Source organism: Gobio gobio, assembly GCF_949357685.1.
Source record: "Gobio gobio genome assembly, chromosome: 3".
NCBI lineage: Eukaryota > Metazoa > Chordata > Actinopteri > Cypriniformes > Gobionidae > Gobio > Gobio gobio.
The window spans coordinates 56,381,368-56,400,656 of NC_137099.1; the positions used below are offsets into that span (position 1 = coordinate 56,381,368).

At 41.9% G+C, this 19,289-nt stretch overlaps 2 protein-coding genes across 2 annotated transcripts in view; both read left to right on the forward strand.

Moving 5' to 3' along the window:
* Positions 1-11,724, forward strand: part of nup133 (nucleoporin 133) — a 26,233-nt gene extending 14,509 nt beyond the window's left edge. Inside the window, exons 17-26 of the mRNA XM_079813581.1 lie at positions 1,288-1,387; positions 1,465-1,716; positions 2,065-2,198; positions 4,110-4,268; positions 4,376-4,511; positions 5,699-5,817; positions 5,895-5,975; positions 6,057-6,130; positions 10,122-10,210; positions 10,377-11,724. Of these exons, the coding sequence (XP_079669707.1) occupies positions 1,288-1,387; positions 1,465-1,716; positions 2,065-2,198; positions 4,110-4,268; positions 4,376-4,511; positions 5,699-5,817; positions 5,895-5,975; positions 6,057-6,130; positions 10,122-10,210; positions 10,377-10,513 (1,281 nt within the window). The 3' untranslated portion in view covers positions 10,514-11,724. The remainder of the gene's footprint in view (positions 1-1,287; positions 1,388-1,464; positions 1,717-2,064; positions 2,199-4,109; positions 4,269-4,375; positions 4,512-5,698; positions 5,818-5,894; positions 5,976-6,056; positions 6,131-10,121; positions 10,211-10,376) is intronic.
* A 1,892-nt stretch (positions 11,725-13,616) lies between these two features.
* acta1a (actin alpha 1, skeletal muscle a) lies at positions 13,617-18,142 on the forward strand. Its single transcript, XM_079813622.1, has 7 exons — positions 13,617-13,949; positions 14,599-14,738; positions 14,849-15,173; positions 16,618-16,779; positions 16,873-17,064; positions 17,152-17,333; positions 17,420-18,142. Exons 2-7 carry the CDS (start codon positions 14,610-14,612, stop codon positions 17,561-17,563), a joined length of 1,134 nt encoding a protein of 377 aa, XP_079669748.1. The 5' UTR covers positions 13,617-13,949; positions 14,599-14,609; the 3' UTR covers positions 17,564-18,142.
* The last annotated feature ends 1,147 nt before the right edge of the window (positions 18,143-19,289 follow it).

Sequence of the window (19,289 nt, forward strand, 5' to 3'; positions counted from 1 at the left end):
AGGGCTGCTCTGAAAACACCCCCATTAGCAATTAGTGCTTTCCACCTGATGAAATGAACGCGGCGCGGCAAAACTGATTAAATTAATGCAGCAAAACTAATGAAATGAACGCGGCAAAAAATCGACCAATCAGAATTTTGGTCGAGCCAGAATGTATCGACTAATAATCGACTAATCGACTGGGAGATTACAGCCCTAGTAAAATCAATGAAATATTTTTGTTCAAACATATTTTTTCTTTTCTTTTTTGGTGTTTTGAGATAATTTTATGATTTATAATTAATATTTATGCAATAATTATGACCCATTTTTTCCCATTGAATATATAAAAAAAAAATTATATATATATTATATAATTTTGTTTATTTTTTTATTAAAGCTGTATTTCGTTTTAGAGTCAAGCCTAGGCCTCATGAAAGCAATTTTTTAAATGAGATCGGGGCCATCTGGAGGACACATTGAGCATTTTTATCACGCAATAGCACATTTTTACCACTATAGTGGATCTTGCGTTTTATAAAAAAAATTAAAAAGTGTAGCTTCATCGGAATGGTCCGAAACTTGGTGACTTTATTGGTACTTGGTATATGAACACCCAAAAAAAATTGGGGACAGGATTTGAAAAGTGGTCGTAAAAAAAAAAGTCACACTCAGGGCCTTCGGGTCATAAATGACCCCCATAGGAAATGAATGGGACATTTTTTTACGTGTTCCATTCCAAAAGCTAATTGTGTTTTTGTGTGTGTGAGTTTTTTTTGTCTGTTTTGAGATTCACCCCTTCACTGTTGAGTCCTTTTGTTCTGCATCCTGGCTGATTTGTAGATTGTATGCACAAAAAAACTCTGTATTTTCATATTTTTGCCGATTTCCCATTCATTTCCTATGGGGGTCATCTTTGACCCGAAGGTCCTGAGTGTGACTATTTTTTTTTTAAGACCACTTAGACTTTTCAAATCCTGTCCCCCATTTTTTTGGGTGTTCATATACCAAGTACCAATAAATTCACCAAGTTTCGGACCATTCCGATGAAGCTACAATTTAAAAAAAAAAAAAAAACTTTGGGTAACACTTCGGGTAATTTTTGACCCAAAGAACCCCAGAGGGTTAAATCAAGCACTCAGATCATGTCAAATCAATCTCTTTTTTTTCCCCTGAAGAGAGAATCTGAGTTGCAAACATTTGCACAAAATGTATTTTGTGAGCGTTTAAGGGTTTTCAAACGAATATTTTTCCTGGTCCCTGAGTTTGTGAAATTAATTAACCTCATGTTGTTTGGTGTGTGTGTAGGATATGCTTCAAGCAGCAGCACAGTACCGAGAATCCAAAGCATCTCTGTACAGAGCGCCAGAGAACTGCAGCTCTGAGCCCGAGTACATCCCATGGACAGGTACACACACCACTGAAAGGACTTCCTGTGCTTTTCTGACCATCACTACATCAGTATGTGTGTCCTCTTCCTCTCAGCCTCGGGAGGACTTGGTGGAGTTCGGAGCGCCATCACGCGGCAGCACGAGATGATCCTGCACGCGGCGTATCCTCACGCAGACGCAGAGCTGCGGGCCGTCCTGAGCGAGCAGCTGGTGGCGCTGCTGGACTCTCTGTTGAGCGGTTACGTGGCTCAGCTGACGTCTCTCCGCCGCGCCGCACAGCAGGAGCGCTACGACACGCTGGAGAACGAGTACACGCAGAAACGCTCGGAGCTGCTCGCACCTCTCTGTGAGTTACTTTGAGATTGGTCAGTTTGCCTATCGGTCAGATGGTCTCTTGTTTAAATGGCCAGAATAAGCTGCAAAGCGGAGCAGATGCTTAACACGTGTGTCGATTGTAAACAGTATGTACAGGGTTAGCTTAGGCTGAAGTGTAAAATGTAGATGAGGTTGTAAATAGACAGTGAGTTATATGTTTAGATGTATGTATTTTATTGTTTTATCTGCCCAGGGACTGCGGATGGAAATTAGCTGTAGCTAAATCTGGTGTAAAGCATCTTTTCTTTTGTTAGATTAATGTACTTGCACATGGTCCCTGTCAAATAGATAATAAACTTAAACTTTGTGATTCTCCCAGTGGAGTTGGGTCAGCATCAGTGGGTCGCAGCGCTGGCGGAGAAATACTGTGACTTTGACATATTGGTGCAGTTGTGCGAGCGGACGGATAACCAGAGTCGACTACAGCAGTACATGGTCAAATTCGCTGATCAGGTAACAAAGACAAAAACATACAGCACTGTTCAAAAGTTTGGGATCAGTACAATTAACCCTTGTGCATCAATTAAAAAAAGTTACACATAGGTCCATAGAGGACAAAAATGTCCATGTCGAAAAACTGTAATTAAAAAATGACTTTAAGTTTGGTCTCATTTTAAAGAAGACTCTTGGCAGATTATTGTTGAAGTCAAAAAAGTTTAGAGGTTTATGAAAATGATTTATGAATAATATTTTATAAAAAATATATATATTTTGAAACATGTTGAACTCTAAAACTTCTAGAAAATCAAAGCCATACATCTAAACAAGCTGTGTTACAAATTTGAGGTTGATATCTCAAAAAATGAGCTCTCAGTAAGATTTTGTTTGGGCGCAGTGCCAATTTTTCCCCATTAGGTGCCAGCAAAACTAATATCCACTGATACACACAGCGGTTGGATTTGTTATTTGCAGTTGAGTTTTTCTCTCTCAAATATTACAAGCACACACACCCCCCACCCACACAATTGTTTTATTACATTACATACACACCACATTCTGACATCCATACTAACACACACTCACAGTTACAGCTGCATCATTTATCAAATTGTCTTTATAATATGCATAACAGAAAACAGGAATAAAGTGAGTATTTGCTTTATTAGCCAAACTTGAAAAAATGGCACAGTCTGGTAAAAAGAATTGTACAAATTAAAATTTTGAATCCTTGCCAACAGAATAAAAGCCTATAAACAAAGATTGCATCATTTTATAGTTAAATGGCAATGGGATTAAAAATTGCAGTTTTAATGGGTTTCAATGGGGACATTTTTGTCCAAACGATGCTAAGAGGAACTATTTTGTCCTACCTAGTGCAACATTATTTTTTAAAGGAAATGGGGGTGAAATAGTAAAATTCCAATAAAAATACACACCTGTGGCAAATTTTATGCAGTTAGCCTTAAAGCTACACTGTGTGATATTCTAGTGGTGAAAATGTATATGACCATCCAGTGAATATTAGTTTCTGTTCCTCTCAATTCCGATTTCGTTTTAACTCCTACGGTGGCCGATTTAGTCCAAGATTAATATGGCTTCCAGTTCGACCTCGTCCACATTCGACACGGTGCCATCGAGTGTTAAAACGCCAAAGGCAAAGCTTGAATTTACGGGTATGTCCCTCTTTGGCTAATGTACTTTCAAGATGGAGGGGCAACATGGCGACCCGCATTCGAACCCCTCACCCGTATGTATGTTCAATGGCATATTATAAACTAACGAGAATACTTTATAACTTGAAAGAAGTAAATGTATATTAATGAGCACATATATTTTTGAAAGAACTAAGTGTTTTTAGCTAAGAATAAACTAAAAAAGTTACACAGTGTAGCTTTAACACAGGCAAAGTTATCAAAAAACTAAACTGAAAAAGCCAAAAATGTCCATAAGGATGCACAAGGGTTAATAATTTAATTCTGCAAGGACGCTTTAAATGATCAAAACGGCAACAAAGACATTTATAATGTTACAAAAGATTCCTATTGTCAGTTTCCACAGAACTATGAAGCAGCACAAATGTTTTCAACACTGATAATAATCATAAATGTTGTATGAGCATCAAATCATCATATCTGAATGATTTCTGAAGGATCATGTGACACTGAAGACTGGAGTAGTGATGCTGAAAATACAGCTTTGATCACAGGAATAAATTACATTTTATAAGATATTACAATAGAAAACAAGCATTATAAATTGTAGTAATATTTTACAGTTTTTACTTTTTTTGATCAAATAAATGCAGCCTTGGTGAGCAGAAGAGACTTCTTTCAGAAACATAAAAGTAATTCTAACTAAAATCCCAGATGGGTTACAGTACCTGTGCCAAATGCATTTACACACAGCCTTCTCTGTTCCCTGTAGAACTTTGCTGACTTCCTGTTCCGCTGGTACATGGAGAAAGGCAAGAGAGGGAAGCTGCTGTCTCAGCCAATAGCAACGCACCAACAGCTGGCCAGTTTCCTGCAGGCTCACGATCACCTCAGCTGGCTGCATGACATACATGTGCAGGACTATCAGAGAGTAAGACCACCTCTTCATATACACATTTATATATAAGACATTTTCTTCAGAGTGTTCACTTTAAAGTGTGCCGCCATGAGCTTACTAATGCTTCTTCTTCACGACAGGCCCATCGTACCCTGTACAGTCAGGCCAACACAGAGACGCGATACTTCAGCAAGAAGAAGACCCTGCTGGCCCTCAGCAAACTCACGGCTCTGGCGTCAGACATGCCTGAAGCCGTGCACCGCAGACAGCTCACCGGTCAGTAATGTGCCTTCATATGAGTTTGGAAGTCATCTTTCTTAATGAAACGGAAGTTGCGATAGTCTTTTCTTCCCTATTGTGAAGGATATCCTAGTGAAACGGCTCTCGGACAAGAACAAATGTAGGACGGGGCTTGATTTTGTTCATGGGGATTTGATTGGATGGATGTGATTTGCTATTGGTGGATCTCATGTGAGTGACAGGTTGCCCCGCCCTCACGCCAGTTAACACAGTGCACATGAATTAAAAAACTGATGTGCACGGATAAATTATTTATTATAAATACGGCAATATTTTGATTTAATGGTGGCTTTAAAATCTGCTTGAGTCCAAAATAAATCGGGCGGGGCATGGCCGTCATGGAGATTAATGTTGACATATACAAGCATGACCGGAAAACATGAACAAATGACTAAAAAAAAGAACTGCTAGATTATGATGCATCAATGTTTTTGAAAAGGAAACATCTAAAAACTCAAATAACCCAGTCAATAATATCGGGCACTGTATTTGAGCTGAAATTGTGAATAAACCACACCTTGCAGAGCTTTGCTAGCGGGTTAATAAACTCAACCAAACGCATCCTATATGAGATTAATCAGATATACACCTAATACAACTTGCATCTGCACATAAGGACGTGAATGCGCACGTGAACTTGACCGTGATAGTTTTTTACAATCTATGGTTTGAAAAGGAAACTCTTCCCTGGACAACAACGCTGATACACGGGCAACTAAAGCAGAGAATTTACAACATTGACAGATTGGCACTGCACATCTTGCACTTAATTGTATTTTTCATGGTCAAACTGGTTATACTGACATCACTCCGCGTTTACGAAGCCATAACGAGAAACAACTTTAAATCAAACTACTTCAACTTTACTTTTATATACGTCTACTGTTAAAAACAATATGAGAACAAAATAACACTGCTGCATTGTTAATACCATCTCAAATAACCCAGAGTTTATAATGTCGGGGCATTACATTTGAGCTGAAACTGAAGAGTGAATGAAATCACTAGCCGGTATAACAGCAGAGCTTTGCTAGCTGGTTAATAAACTCAACCAAACCAAGTCCTGACCTGCATTTCCCTCTCTTCCTCTCCCAATAATCTCCTGAGCCCCCAGTTATTTAATCTGCAAAAACACTGATACTTTTGTGATGATTGTGTTGTAGATATAGTGGAGCAGGAGAGGTTTCTGCTTCATCAGGAGACTCTTCCTAAACAGCTGCTGGATGAGAAGCAGCTGAACCCAGACGTCATGCCTCTGCTGAGCCCTCATAACCTCATTAATGTGAGTAAGCCACTATAATGCTGTTTGTAACTTCTTCATCCTCATTTCTCTTACTTAATTCCTCTCTTTTCCCTCAGCTGTACATCTGCGACGAGAACCGTGGAGCCAACGAGTACGACTTTAAGAAAGCTCTGGATCTGCTGGAGTACTTGGAGGAGGTAAATGAATAACAGACAGCGTTTAAATAGAGGTTGCTTTCAGAAGCATGCCTGTTTCTGATATGCTTTCATCACCTGTAGAAGGATGCGCTTGATATCGATGCCCTGAAGCGAGAGATCTTCAGTAAAGCCTTAAAGAAAGACTGGAAGGAGAGGTGAGCATCACAAAACTCACTGATATGAGATTAGTGTGGGTGAATGTGTCATTTTACTTTACTCGTTCAGGTTACAATCACACTGCAGGAAAAAGTGGCCAAATCTGTTTTTATTTTTTGTTCAGATGAGACTCAGGTCTAGAGCTGCAACTAACGATTATTTTTTCTGTCGACTAATCTAACGATTATTTTTTCGATTAGTCGACTAATCTAACGATTATTTTTCCGGATTAATCTTATGATTCTTTTTTACTGATTATTGTACTTCAAAGAGGGTAGTGAATTTGTATATTATTTTAACATGAAATCAATGAATGATGACAATATTAATTGTATTTCAGGAAGGGTAGTGTACATAGTAGGCTATGCCATTTTATAAAGAAATATATGAACACAAGAAGCTTTTTAAACATAATATATAATGATACTATTCATCATAAAATGTATACAGAGTAGGCCTAATTAGGAAAAGTTGTTTACTATAGTAGTTGAGTATGATTTACTTATTGATTTGTGTCAATAGTAAACGAAAATGCACTTGTATTTATCTGCAAAAGGTTCACATACAGGAGCTTTCAGCATAGTTTTAATATAGTATAACTAGTTGTCTATTTTGAAGATACATGTGCATAAACAACGACTAAAGCTGCCAGAAGTTTTTGCCCAAACTTCAAAGACACATTTAAATGATTAAAGCTAGAGGCATATCTTAACTTTAATGTTACTTTAATCATGCAAACTACCTATATACAGCATGTTATTATGCATATGTGTTTGGGACAGAGCGGAACCAGGTCGCATTAACAGGAGATATATGCAGCCCATAATAAATAAAAGCACGAGACGTACTGGGGTCGGAGAAGAACCGGAAAATGTGACCGTCTGTTGCAATACACGCGCCACGGTTCAGCTGCGCGAGAGAACACTGGCAGCAGGGTTGCCAGGTTTACACAACAAAACCCACCCATTCGTTACTCAAAACTAGTCCAAAACAAGCCCAATCGCGTTTCGGGGAGGTTCTCCGGTAAACATCGCGTTCGGGGGGTTAAATATGTGTGTTTTTTTGCAGGGCTGCCGGCTAAAATTCTCATTCCCGGGGCTAAATATCACATAATTGGGATCGCTTCAACCCGCGGACATGAGACACAGCCCGCGGCAACAGTAGAAGTAGCCCAATTCCGCGGAAAAAACCGGGACTTGCCAACACTGACTGCAGTGTGAAAGCTCCCGCTCTCCACGCGCACAGCACCTGCTCTGCCACCGCACGCAATGTGAAACCGGCATTACAGAGCGAACAAAGCACAGTTTTACTCGGCTTCTGTTTAAAGTACTCCCACACTTTTGAATGTCGCGGTCTGGCTTTATATGATAAATGATCATTTTCACTATGCCCGGGAGCAGAAGCTGCCATTATTCTAGATATTCTGTTCCATTCTAGAACGTAAATAATGTGCCGCCGACGCGTCGACGCATTTCACGCACGTCGACGTATTTTCGTAGTCGACGTCATCGACGACGTCGACGCGTCGTTGCAGCCCTACTCAGGTCTGTGTTTCTCATGACCGTGTGAACGGCACAAACCACATGGAATCTGATCTTTTCGATTCTGATTTGGGCCACTTCCATATGTGGTCCTACATCACATGCAGGTCTGATGTTTTGCAATGCGACCTCAGTCTGAACAGTCGTATCGGAGTTCATGTGACTCTTACATGACTCTAGAGCAGTGGTTTTTAACCCCTGACTTAAAAATGGGTCGCCAGGATGATTTAAGGAAAATGTAATTAAAAATAAAATCATAGTCTAAAGGCCTAGCCTGACAAGCCAGATCGGGTTTGGGAACTCACCATTGGCAGGGCTCAATCCGAGGGGCGGGATAAACGGTTGTCTTTCAAATTCCCTCTGCACGCAATAGGATAGCGCTACAACCAACCGGAGCAACGAAGAAGGTGAAGCAGAGCTAGTTGATGGATTAAACTTTCGCCGTATCCGGTCGGCAAAACTCCAAACACATCTTCCTTTCTTAATGCTGCGTTCACACCAAATGCGAATAGAGCGTCAAAATCGCGTCTACCGCGTCTAGTTGGACGCTTGAACATTTTGAATCCATTCGCCCATCTACAGCGAATTGGACACGCGTATAAATCGAAAATTTGAAGCGAAATAGATGCGTGTTCAAGGCGCTCCAGGAGAAATATGTCATAAAACACCACTCTGCCTCTTTTCATTTTCATTTAAAATATATATTAAAAATAATAGCCACACAAATGTGGTCCAGGCAACTCCTACATTATCTTCACTGCATGTATATTTAAATATCCTTAAAAAATTAAGTTATGAAACTTCTCTTTGCCCTCAGTCAAAACGATTTGGCAGACAACAAATGATAGATTCATGACACCAAAGATCAGCCGTTAGATCTACACAAGATGGACCACTACAGGACATCAGAGCCAGCGGCAGACGGCAGAAGGACTGGCCGAGGAAAGGCTGATCTCGCTGGGGTTATGAGCGCTGAGCGCCCGGTGATCGCCTGGATCTCACAACTCCAAAAACACAAGATCATTTTTTTTAAATAGGTGCTCTCTTTAAAAATAAACCACAGATTTGAGCTTTAAACAACTACATTCTCGGCCCAAAAATTCTTAACTACATTTTGTGACGCAGTAGTATTTTAAAATTATGCAGGGTTTCTCATCACGTCACTTTACCACGTGACAGCAGCAAGCAGGCTCCTGATTGGTTAACGCGGCGCGAATTGACCCCAAAGTAAAAAAATTTCAACTTGGGCATCAGATGTGAATTCGCTTCAAACGCGTGAATGCACAAAAAGCACCACTCGCGCGTAAGGAGGCTATTGTGCAAGACGCGCATTTTGTGTCAAATTTACGTCATCCGCGCAAACTGGACGCACTAAAGCCCCGGGTATACTTCACTTACCGCGCCTGGACGCGTCTTTCAAAGTATACTACACATGGGATGCGCGCGGATGATCGCGTTTGACACATGCAGTAAAAAAATGTTCAATGCTCTAACAGACATCGGAGGGCAGCACTGAGTCCTGTCATCAACGGGACATTCGCTGGGCATGATCGTAGAAGAACTGTAGTGCATCCACCATTGCAACATAGTTTGGAAGAAACACTGAAGAATCAAAAATTCTCTCTTTTTTTTCTCCAAGCGTGTTGTTTTTAAACCGGTCTTTGCACACTCTTCTTGGATGGCTGAACACTGTGCTCAATACTGTGCGTATTGCCACCTAGTGGACTCTTCTGTACTGCTGGCGCATGCGCTGTTGCACGCGGACCATCCGCGCGGTCTCAAAATTTGGGCTGCGCGCGGACGGGGTGTGTGAGCCGTCCGAATGATGAAAATTACGTCATGCGGGCGGTGCACAAACGCGGACGGACGAAGTATACCCGCGCCTTAATGAGGCGGAATTGCGTCTATCGCGCCTCTCTGACCTCCTGACGCTCTATTTGCGTTTGGTGTGAACGCAGCCTAAGAAATGACTTCAGTGCCGTTCTTTTCTCAAAGAAAAGCTTAACGCCAAGTCTTCCAGAGTCGCGGCCAAAGCCGATTCGAAAAACCACTGTTCGCCAGCTTCTTTGTTTACGAGTAGCACGCAGAACCGCCGTAACTCTGCCGTCATTATGTTAAGCCCTCCCACCGACTCTGTACACGATGTGATTGGCCTGACCAGAGTTTGGTTTTTCCAGCTCGCAAGCCAACGGAGAGTTGCTAGGGTGCGTCTAGATTTCTAGGCTACTATAGGCCTATATAAAAGGAATAAATATTTAACAAAAAGAACGGAAAAACAGTGTGACAGTTCCTGCTGAATTGATAAAGGTCAGTGATTTGTGCCGTTCACACTATCATGAGAAAAACAGACCTGAGTCACATGTGAGCGGATTTGGGCCACTTTTACCTGCAGTCTGAACGTAGCCTACTGGTCTTGGTTTGACTGATTGAATGATTGATTGATTTGCAGTTGGTCATCTTCTGATGATAATGACGATCCTCTAGAAGCAGCCAGAGACAGCACTTTCGTCAAGATCCTACAGAAACTCATTCAAGAGGGTACGGTTGACTCTCTTGTTGTATCACAGAGGGTTTAGGGCTTATTTGAGCTTTGATTTTAGCAGATAAGAAGTATAAAATATAGTGTTTTACTTTAGTGCATGCAGCGAGTTGCAGTGCCAAATCTGCATTGCAGTGAAAGTGTGTTGTGTGTTTGTGCGCACAGGTGTCACTCTGCAGTCGTACCTGCCTGACGTGAAGGATCTCCTGCAGGAAGACGAGCTGGAGAGTCTGAAATCAAAGCCGTACTTTGAGTTCCTCCTGCGGGCCAATTATGAGCACTACCTGAAAGCGCAGATATGACATTACTTCACGTTTCTACTCTGTTTCCTTGTTAATACTCCAACTTTGTTTTGTACTGTTTCATTAAAAAAAATGACACGATCCAACACTTAAATGTAATTTTCTGAATAAACTGTATTTCTGTAATTCACAGGCAGATCATTTTCAATGGTTTTCTTCTGCTGCTTGACACAAGGCATCTTCTGTGCCACATTTGCAGTGTACACTAGGCAAAAGATAAGCCAAATTTAAACTAAAGGTGGCACAGAAGCGCTTCTGAAGTGGCAGGTGTCTTAAAACAGACTGTTTAAAGTGGCTCAAAAGGGACATGAATGCTTTATCACAGCAATTTAGTATAGTTTGATACTTGGGGCTGAGAGCCGGCATAATTTAGTCTGGCTTTTACACAGAATTTTGAGCAGGCACAGATCAGCTGTGTAAAGATGCCTATAGAAAGAATGACTAAGCCAAATTGATGCTAACCAAATGGGGAAATTTAAGGCCCCAATAGACTTCTGATTTAAGGCTGAGCTGTACCTCCTCAAAATTCAGTGTAAAGATGAGATGCCGCATTAAAAGCCTGCTCTGACCCGCCTCAGCTTCTAGTATAAAAGCATACGGTTATAGCTGGTGTATAAATGCATTTACGCCACCTCTGAGGAGCATTACAGTCTGTGTAAAATCACTGCAGAAGCGCTCCTGTGCCACCGTTGCAGTCTAAAGACCTCGATATACTCACGGCGAAGTTCGTTTTCGTTCTTTGCTTAGGGGTAAAACAAAATTCGAACTGTAGTGACGTAATTTCGAACAAAATCCGGCAAAAAACGGAGTTCGAAACAGCTTCCAAAAGCGTCTGGTAAACGCCTTCGTACTCCCATTGGTCCGTGGCCATCACGTAATAGATAGGTGTGCGCGGAAGCTCCGTCTTCTTTCACATGGAAATCATTTCCTGTTCATTTCTCCTGTTCAGTCCGTTGGGATCAGACATCCGTGAGTGAAAACACGAACACTGGAGAGATGCTTTATAGTAGAAAATTATGTTGTACATCTGATGAAACGCTGACAGTTTTTCATGTTTAATACGGTAAACTGCTTGATTTTAAGCTATCTATTGTATAAAGTGATGTATAAATAAGTGTGACGTGACTTTACTAGAGTGCCGAAATGCAAAGCAAACATATCCAATGTGCTATGATCAGATGCTTTATTAAAAAATGCTGGCTGTTTTCTCAATTTTGTTGTTTATTTTTGTTATTGAGAGTAAAGCACGCAGCACATATTTACATATTCATCTAAATGTCACTCTCAGCAGCGTGGGCGGCGCTGTCAGGATGTTCAGTAACAGTATATCGCTGCTCACGTATTTCAAATTTTGTTTTACCCCCAAGCAAAGAACGAAAACGAACTTTGTTGTGAGTATATGGGGGTCTTTAGACTGCGCTTCTGCAGTGATTTTACACAGACTGTAATGCTCCGCAGAGGTGGCGTAAATGCATTTATACACCAGCTATAACCGTATGCTTTTATACTAGAAGCTGAGGCGGGTCAGAGCAGGCTTTTACACTGACACTGAATTTTGAGCAGGTACAGCTCAGCCTTAAATCAGCTGTGTAAAGTGATTCTTTTAAAAAAGCACATACACGCTTTTAGAGCAAAACACGCACCCCTGGTTTCACAGACGAGGCTTAAGCTAGTCTCAGACTAAAATGCATGTTTGAGCAGTTTTAAATATCTTAATATGTCAGTGCCATTGTTTTGTCTTATAAAAGCTACTTAACTGTCTTAATGAACTATGGCTTAATCTAAACCCTGTCTGTGACACCAGGCCTTTTTTTCAGCTAACATGCATCCACTAAAAATCACCAAAACATCCGATTCCACATATAGACACTGCTCGGTTAGATATCTAGTGCGCTGAAATACAGACTTTGAAGTGTGCAAACACTTTGGGGCTAATGTATGTGCAAGGCTTTAAGTGAAAAGTCATTTTGTTTGTCCTTTACTCCCTGCTCTCATCTGTCGCTCCCACTCCGTCTTCCTCCTCTCCTTCCTCCAGCAGCTGGTGTGAAGAGAGCAGCTGAACTGATGGAGGAGCAAACGTCTCCCCCCAGCTCCTAAAAATAGGGAAGGGAGGGTGAAGTTAGTGCCGTCCATGGTAAATATACGCTGGACTTTACTGGGGGTTCGCTGACACCCTATATGGGGTGGGAGCCTCTGGCATCCCTAATGACACTAGATAAACTGTCTAGGAAATATGATACTGGTTTGTTTATGATGTGACTTTAGCCTTGGCATCAAATATCATTGAGATGCCCAAAGGGCTGTGATTGTCTAATAATCATTTCATCATTATAATATCCTGTTCTCTGAAACAGGATATTGGCTTTGCTAAGTGGTTATTTTGATATTATTGGTCGTTGGTGATACATTTGCCATGACTTCACAGCACATTTTGATCGGACCACACGGGCCAGCCTTCACTCCCCACGTGCATCAATGAGCCTCGGCCGCCCATGACCCTGTCGTCTGTTCTCCACTGTTCCTCCTTGGAGCACTTTTGATAGAGACTGACCACTGCAGACCGGGAACACCCCACAAGAGCTGCAGTTTTGGAGATGCTCTGACCCGTCGTTTAGCCATCACAATTTGGCCCTTGTCAAACTCACTCAGATCCTTGCGCTTGCCCATTTTTCCTGCTTCTAACACATCAACTTTGAGGACAAAATGTTCACTTGCTGCCTAATATATCCCACCCACTAACAGGTGATGAAGAGATCATCAGTGTTATTCACTTCACCGTCATAATGTTATGCCCGATCAGTGTGTGTTTGTGTGTATATATATGTATGTGTGTTTGTGTACACATATGTTTGTCAATTCATGCTTTTTGAAATTATAATGATTTGAAAACTGTCCCACACTATTAAATATATTGCAACTAATAAGATTTAATCATTCATTTAGTTGTTGTTCTTTAAAATAATCGTTGGTATCTTAAACTAAAATAATTAAATGAGACTGGACATTAATGCCCCCTTAAGAAAATCGTAAACAATCATAACCCACTGCCATGTCCTTATATTGATATAGCCCTCAAACGCCCAGTGCTGGCCTCTGTGTGTCCAGTCGTTTGGTGGCGCTGGACTCGCCCCTTACAAGGGTCCTGCGCGGTGTGGTTCGGGGTCTAGAGCGCCATATATGGGCCGTCCCGTGCGCCCGGAGCGCGGCGCGGCGTTGCGCAGCTCGCTCACAGGCTCTGAGACCCTCCGCTCGACCCAGCGACACCCAAATATGGACGAGGATCGGGAAGAATTCCATTCGAATGCATGGGCATTCCTTAATGGTTGTCCGAGGAGCTGGAAAAGCAGAGGACGGGTATATAAGGTGGCGCGCCTCAGTGTGTAGCAGCAGGAGCCATCAGCACTTCGGTTTGACTTGAGGACTTGAGCAGCCACAGGTAAGCGCGCGCTGACACGAGAACGCGCACCCGTGCGTTTGAGCAGTGGACCTACTATTCCAAGGATTCAGACCTGGACAATTTAACATGTGAATGGAAGGATTTGCTTTTGTTTAAGAGGAGTCAAGACTTATTTGTTGCAGGGATATCACGGAAAGTTTGCTTTGACTGTGTATTTTAAGATTAAACTCTTTAAACGGGTATTTTTAACCCGTAACGTGCACTGTAAAAATGAGTACCTTATGACAACAAATGCTTTAACTCATCAAAAGCTATACAAGATTAAACTAATTTCTTAAGTCAGTTTAATGTAATTAAAGTTCGAATCACTTAAATATCTAAGTTGGTTGTATTTTAAAATTTACTTTTTTTTCACTGTTAGTTATGCAGTTCATTGATTTTGATGATACTAGTGCAAATTAAATACAACAAAATGTCTGTTAATTTGAATTCCTCAGATATTTAAATGTTATGTATCTGAATACATATATTTAAGATCAATATTAATGTGATTTCTTATTAAGTGTGAACTGAACATTTGTTAGAGGTTTGGATAATGCAGTCGGTTCTCACGGAGTTGCTTACCATGTTGAGTTTGTAGTGTCGTCTTCAACTTCTCTGTTTTCTCACTGACTTCGTCTATTCTTAGAACCCATCAAGATGTGTGACGACGAGGAGACTACAGCTTTGGTGTGCGACAATGGCTCCGGCCTGGTCAAGGCTGGCTTTGCCGGTGATGACGCCCCCAGGGCTGTCTTCCCTTCCATCGTCGGCCGCCCACGTCACCAGGTACACACAGAGCTGGGTTTGTGTTGTTGGTCTACACAAAGGGGAAAGAGGAATGATTGTGTGGGTTATCTTTGAGCTCTCCTGATCGTGTCACTCTTGCTCCCCTCCAGGGTGTGATGGTCGGTATGGGTCAGAAAGACTCCTACGTTGGAGATGAAGCTCAGAGCAAGAGAGGTATCCTGACCCTTAAGTACCCAATCGAGCATGGCATCATCACCAACTGGGACGACATGGAGAAGATCTGGCACCACACCTTCTACAACGAGCTCCGCGTGGCCCCTGAGGAGCACCCAACCCTGCTCACTGAGGCCCCTCTGAACCCCAAGGCTAACCGTGAGAAGATGACCCAGATCATGTTTGAGACCTTCAACGTCCCTGCCATGTATGTGGCCATCCAGGCCGTCCTGTCCCTGTACGCTTCTGGCCGTACCACCGGTAAGACAACCAAAGGGCATTTGACGGCTTTTTAAAGTGCCCCATTATGCTATTTCAAAGGCTTCTAATGTTGTTTTGGACGTCTCCTACAACAGGTTCACATGAAAAAAACCAAGTCAATGATTCTCAAATGACCCGACGGATGATTCAGTCTCTCTAAATCCTGCCTTTCCTCAAGCTACTGTGCTCTGATTGGCTAGACGGCCCAGTCTGTTGTGATTGGTCAACCGCATACAGCGGGTTTTAAAAGCTAAAAGCCTATAAACTCCAGCTCCATCCGTTGGCTTCCTAAAGCTCAGCGATTGTACACATTGTAAAGACAGTAACGATGGCGTCGATTGTACAACATCAATCCGAGCGCAAGTCCGATGACGAAACATTGGAAGTACTAGTTATTCAACCCAAAACTCCATCGCAAGGACGAATTGAGCAGGACGTTTTTCAGTGATACGCTACTCAGTTTGAGGCACATTATGAGATATTTCCGATTTATTGCGGTGCACATGCGGGAACTATATCAATAACAGCGCATACGTTAACCCAGCACTAACGTGATATAAACGTTTGTAAGACAAATCTTGCTCCATCCTTCATCTTTACTTCAAAGTAGTAAGAACAACAGTCAATCTGCTTCAATAGACACAGTTTTAGGTAATAGTGGCACACGGCTAGCCTGGCGAACTTAGCCCCACCCACAACATTTGAGGTCGGGAAGTTCGGTCAACAACTTGATCTGTTGTGGAGCAACTATGCTCGAACCAGAGCTGTTCGGACCAATCAAGACAGATGATCAACAGTAACATCATCATCACGTCACCAAAGAGCGTTTGGTTGAACTTGTTCGTATGCATTCACCTTTACACTCGTCTTCTTCTTCTACTTCTTCCAGCGTGCGTGCAGTTGAGTTCTGTTGACAACTATGCGTCGCTCCGTCGCTCTGATTGGTTGTAGGTCTATCCAATTGAGTGCAGAGGCATTTCCTCTACTGGTTCAATTGAAAAACGCCCCATAATCACATCCCAATGGAGCAGATCAGACTCATACTCGGACTAGAATCTGAGTGTGACGACGTCAGGCTAGCCCACGGCTGCTTCTGACCCATCTTTCAAGAGCACGCGTTTTGCGAATCCCGCATTGAACTCAGAGATTTGAGAAGCAGTCGTCAGTAAGACGTGTTTGTGGGCGGGTCAACATCGGTGGGCATTATACAAATATCTTATCCAGTGGCGTAGACCCGTCACGCAGTCATTTAGGCGGGTCAGAGTCAGTTCTTTCTTTTGGGAGGCAATAACTTTATTTATCGTGCACTTTCGACTACACACTGCATGAAAGGGAATATTCGAAAAACCATAATAGGGGCACTTTAATTCTGTATTAGCCACTCATTCAAACACGTTTACTGTTAGCTCTGGCTGACGGATTTCTTGTTTCCGGCTGTTATTAGGTATTGTGCTGGACTCTGGTGATGGTGTGACCCACAATGTGCCCGTCTATGAGGGTTACGCTCTTCCCCACGCCATCATGCGTTTGGACTTGGCTGGTCGCGATCTGACAGACTACCTGATGAAGATCCTGACTGAGCGCGGATACTCTTTCGTCACAACCGGTGTGTACCTTGTCACTTATTATTACTGGCATATGTAGTTAGCATGTGTGAAACACACCATATGAACTACTTTTGATTTGTCGTTCACCACAGCCGAGCGTGAGATTGTCCGTGACATCAAGGAGAAGCTGTGCTATGTGGCCCTGGACTTTGAGAATGAGATGGCCACCGCTGCCTCCTCTTCCTCCCTCGAGAAGAGCTACGAGCTGCCCGACGGTCAGGTCATCACCATCGGTAACGAGCGTTTCCGTTGCCCCGAGACCCTGTTCCAGCCTTCCTTCATTGGTATGTCTGAAAACATCTGAAAGGATCAGCTGTCTTACCTTTTAGCGCTCCAACCATTTATATGCTCTGGTTAAAACACTTGCACAGGTATGGAGTCTGCTGGCATTCATGAGACCGCTTACAACAGCATCATGAAGTGCGACATTGACATCAGGAAGGACCTGTACGCCAACAACGTCCTGTCTGGTGGTACCACAATGTACCCTGGTATTGCTGACCGCATGCAGAAGGAGATCACAGCCCTGGCTCCCAGCACAATGAAGATCAAGGTACGTTTTCCTTTGGAATAAAATGTGTTGATAAGTGCACAATGAGGCAAGGAAAGGGTAATAATCGATCTCCTCCTCCTCTGTAGATCATTGCTCCCCCTGAGCGCAAGTACTCCGTCTGGATCGGCGGTTCCATCCTGGCCTCCCTGTCCACCTTCCAGCAGATGTGGATCACCAAGCAGGAATACGATGAGGCCGGTCCCAGCATCGTCCACCGCAAGTGCTTCTAAGCGCCTGGCTCAAAGCGCCTGTGTCATTGCTTCCTGCTCAGGAACCGAGCGACGGTGCATTGCTCCTGTGGACAATTTTTCTACAGCCGTTATTTATGCGATGATGCCGTAGGAGCAGTTGAAGCATAAACTGAGAAAAAGGACACTAACGCCAAGGGAGAGAAAAATACCAAGCGCTCTTATTGCACACAAATGTATTTATTACTGACGTCCATGGCTTGGTATTTTGGCGAATGCTGTCTGAAATGGAAGGATTACTCTCTCCCTTAGATCCTAGTGCCTTGCGTTTCACTGTGCGCCCGGTCCAGTTGACGACCAACTCAAATAAAACTGAAAATCTGTTTTTAAACATGGTACTCGTCAATGAATATGTCATTACTCTTATAAGATTTACACTGAGACAGACTAAACAACATTTACCCAACCTCTCAGACGGTTTACAGATGAATAACACAGCGAGAAGTCTTGTTATGTCTGTAATCTTCACTCCGTGAAGGAATCATAATCTTTATTAGCTTTTTGTGTACATCATAATACCTTATTAGGGTGATTACTTATAAACCTAAAATGAGTAATCGCACTGATTTAATACTGAATATTTGTGACCCTGGAGCACAAAACCAGTCATAAGTCGCATGGATATACTTGTGGCAATAGCCAACAATACATTGTATGGGTCAAAATTATCGATATTTCTTTTATGCCAAAAATCATTAAGATATTAAGTAAAGATCATGTTCCATGAAGATATTTTGTAAAATGAATATGTCAGTACTCTTATAAGATTTACACTGAGACAGACTAAACAACATTTACCCAACCTCTCAGACGGTTTACAGATGAATAACACAGCGAGAAGTCTTGTTATGTCTGTAATCTGACAACTATAAACAATCCGGGTGGTTTTAATGGGCTCTAATGGAGGATGGATGTTTATGGGACAGTTGAGCATTACATACAGTAGCACTGACAGTCTAATAGTTTATACTCCGTGAAGGAATCATAATCTTTATTAGCTTTTAGTGTACATCATAACACCTTATTAGGTTGATTACTTATAAACCTAAAATGAGTAATAGCACTGATTTAATACTGAATATATGTGACCCTGGAGCACAAAACCAGTCATAAGTCGCATGGATATACTTGTGGCAATAGCCAACAATACATTGTATGGGTCAAAATTATCGATATTTCTTTTATGCCAAAAATCATTAGGATATTAAGTAAAGATCATGTTCCATGAAGATATTTTGTAAATTTCCTACCATAAATATATCAAAAATGTATTATTAGTAGTAATATGCATCGCTAAGGACTTCATTTGGACAACTTTAAAGGCGATTTTCCTAATATTTAGATTTTTTTGCACCCTCAGATTCCAGATTTTCAATCAAACTGTTGTATCTCGAACAAATATTGCCCTAACAAACGATACATTCAGCTTTTATATGATGTATAAATCTCAATTTAAAAAAAAATGACCCTTATGAATGGTTTTGTGGTCAAGGGTCACATATTACTGAATAATTGCCTATATTTGGTACTGCTACTTTTAGCTGTAAAGAAAAATGTTTTTAAGACAAAGTACCATGGTATTACCCTGATACCATCCAATTACAAACTAAGTTTGTCAGTCACCAACAGCATAGATATCAATACGAGTTACAATTCAACAGCAGAAGAAAAATATTGTACATCCAAACATGAGGTGAAATCTTTTCCT